At 38.7% G+C, this 2,171-nt stretch overlaps 1 protein-coding gene across 1 annotated transcript in view; it reads right to left on the bottom strand.

Annotated features, from left to right (window-relative positions):
- Positions 1–308: 308 nt before the first annotated feature.
- LOC308103346 (uncharacterized protein) overlaps positions 309–2,171 on the bottom strand; it is a 2,597-nt gene continuing 734 nt past the window's right edge. The window contains exons 2-4 of the mRNA XM_080453268.1: positions 1,618–1,722; positions 1,070–1,156; positions 309–523 (exon numbers count right to left, since the gene is read on the bottom strand). Coding sequence (XP_080309394.1) covers positions 371–523; positions 1,070–1,156; positions 1,618–1,722 — 345 coding nt within the window. The 3' untranslated portion in view covers positions 309–370. The remainder of the gene's footprint in view (positions 524–1,069; positions 1,157–1,617; positions 1,723–2,171) is intronic.

A 2,171-nucleotide genomic window follows, 5' to 3' on the forward strand; every position in this document is an offset into this window, starting at 1 on the left:
TGTCTCAGTGAAAAACTCTTCTCTTTACAGGGAAACGGATAACAGCGAAACATTTTTATTATGAATTGCTCCACAATATGAATACATTTGGATGTGTTTTGTTGGTAACTGTTGTATAATCGCAATATTACACTCGAGGGTGTGCTTTACCTTACATTATTGGCACTTCTGTGATGCTCGCGGAACTCGGCTTCGCCTCGTTCCTGACCGCATCACAGGCGTGCCAATAATGACGGTAAAGCTCACCCTCTCGTGTAATATTGCTTAATTCATCATCCTATTACTTGATTAGTACATAAACTCAATATAGAGTGAAAGTATATTCATATTACATATCATTCAAGCAGTGTATCCCCTTCATTTTAGATATTTAACTGATGTATTCATCTGGAATCACATCATCTTCAATTAGACTCCTTGTGGTTGGGTTGTCATTGTGTATCGGTCTGCTGGCTCTCATCAAACCACCCATTCCAGAGAGATTTAAGGTAGTGGTGCAGTGTTTATCCCATGTGGCGTGACGCTGAAACAAAACAACAGGGACACATGTCTTAGTGGTTTTCAAAGTGGGGGTCCCCAGGGAGCACCAGTGGAGCAAATTCTAAAGGAGAAGGAAAATAAATTTTTAAAATACACACACACACACACACACACACACACACACACACACACACACACACACACACACACACACACACACACACACACGTATACATACAAATTCAATACGATTATTGTGCCAGTTTATTCCCTTTCAACCTGGTGTTCCTAAACATTTTTCTTGCATATCTGCTATTTTAGCTTTTTCTAATGCCATTTCACATTGGGGAAGGTACAGTATGGAGGCATAGCCACAGGCAATGGCTATTTGGAGGTCCTTGGCATGGATAAGTTTGGGAACCCTTTATACAGTAGTTTGAAGGTCAGCATGTAATTATATACTAATAATAGCAATAATTACAGTAGGTAGGTACCAGCATCCATATTCTAGGGAGAACATTAGCCAAACATCTGTTGTATGGAGATAAGAGGTTTCCACCCGACAGAGACGATAGGTTGAAAGGTTTACCTTCTGCTCGTTTTTTTTGCGAACACAGTCAATGAAAGGATCGCTGGTGTTTGGATCCGGGCTACAAACCAAACATCGGACCTGGAGCTGACAGACACAATTAAAGCACAGACAGATGTGGAACTATACTGAAACAGCTTCTGTCAACTTCAAACATGGCTTGTTTTAAGAATAGGGTTTTGTGTGTGAAAATAACAGATCTACAAGCTCACAACGCGTTGTGAGCTTGTAGATTGGCTAATTTCACTATTTCTGAAATAGGTCTTAATTGGTTAATTCATGATGTATTATTTGGGTAACAGAGGTCCCTTCCTAGAAAAGTAGAGTCTAAACTACAAATTTGTCTTTGAAATGTAGTGTAGTTAAAGTGAAAAGTATTTAAAGAAAACTCTTGTAAAATACAGATACTCAAAAATTTACATAAGTAGAGTACTCAAGTAAATGTACGTGTCACATTTTGGGTTTGTTTATTTGTCACGCTCCTGTTGTGTAAGGATATTTATGGTGAACCTTCATAGCTTCATACTGGATGCACTGCATTCACACACCTGTTTGAATGGACACGAGGGCCGGTGTCTGTGTTCTTTTGCACCGCTGGCCTTTCTGCACTCTGTGTTCTTTAAACGCACATCGATTCTCACCCGGGGTGTGACCTACAAGAGGATGACAAATGACCAAACGTTAACACCTTTATCTGTGGTTTTCATTTCCTTCTTAAGCCCAATTTATACTTTGTCACAGCGCATCATGTTCTGAGTTTGTATATTGGCTATGTTCGGTATGCTACACTTTGGCAGAGGTTTGGGTTGTGAAGTCATGATATAACTCCAAACATTTGGTGAGATCTTCAGTAGTTTAACCATTGATTAAAAATTGATATTCCAAAAACAAGTTTCCTCAATGACTTACATTACACAGTGAATCAGGTCACAAAGTCACTGTTTTAGCACATAAACAAAGCTGTACTGACAGTATATAACATTACAAAAACCAGAATAGCAGTATTTTCTTTTTAATAAACATCCCGATGTGAAGTAAGTGGTGCTTTTGATTTATTTATTTTGCTCTCTTATTACTGACTCCCTATTATGATGCCGTATTA

Source organism: Gymnoscopelus braueri (assembly GCF_963280865.1).
Source record: "Gymnoscopelus braueri genome assembly, chromosome: 16".
In the NCBI taxonomy this organism is placed as follows: domain Eukaryota; kingdom Metazoa; phylum Chordata; class Actinopteri; order Myctophiformes; family Myctophidae; genus Gymnoscopelus; species Gymnoscopelus braueri.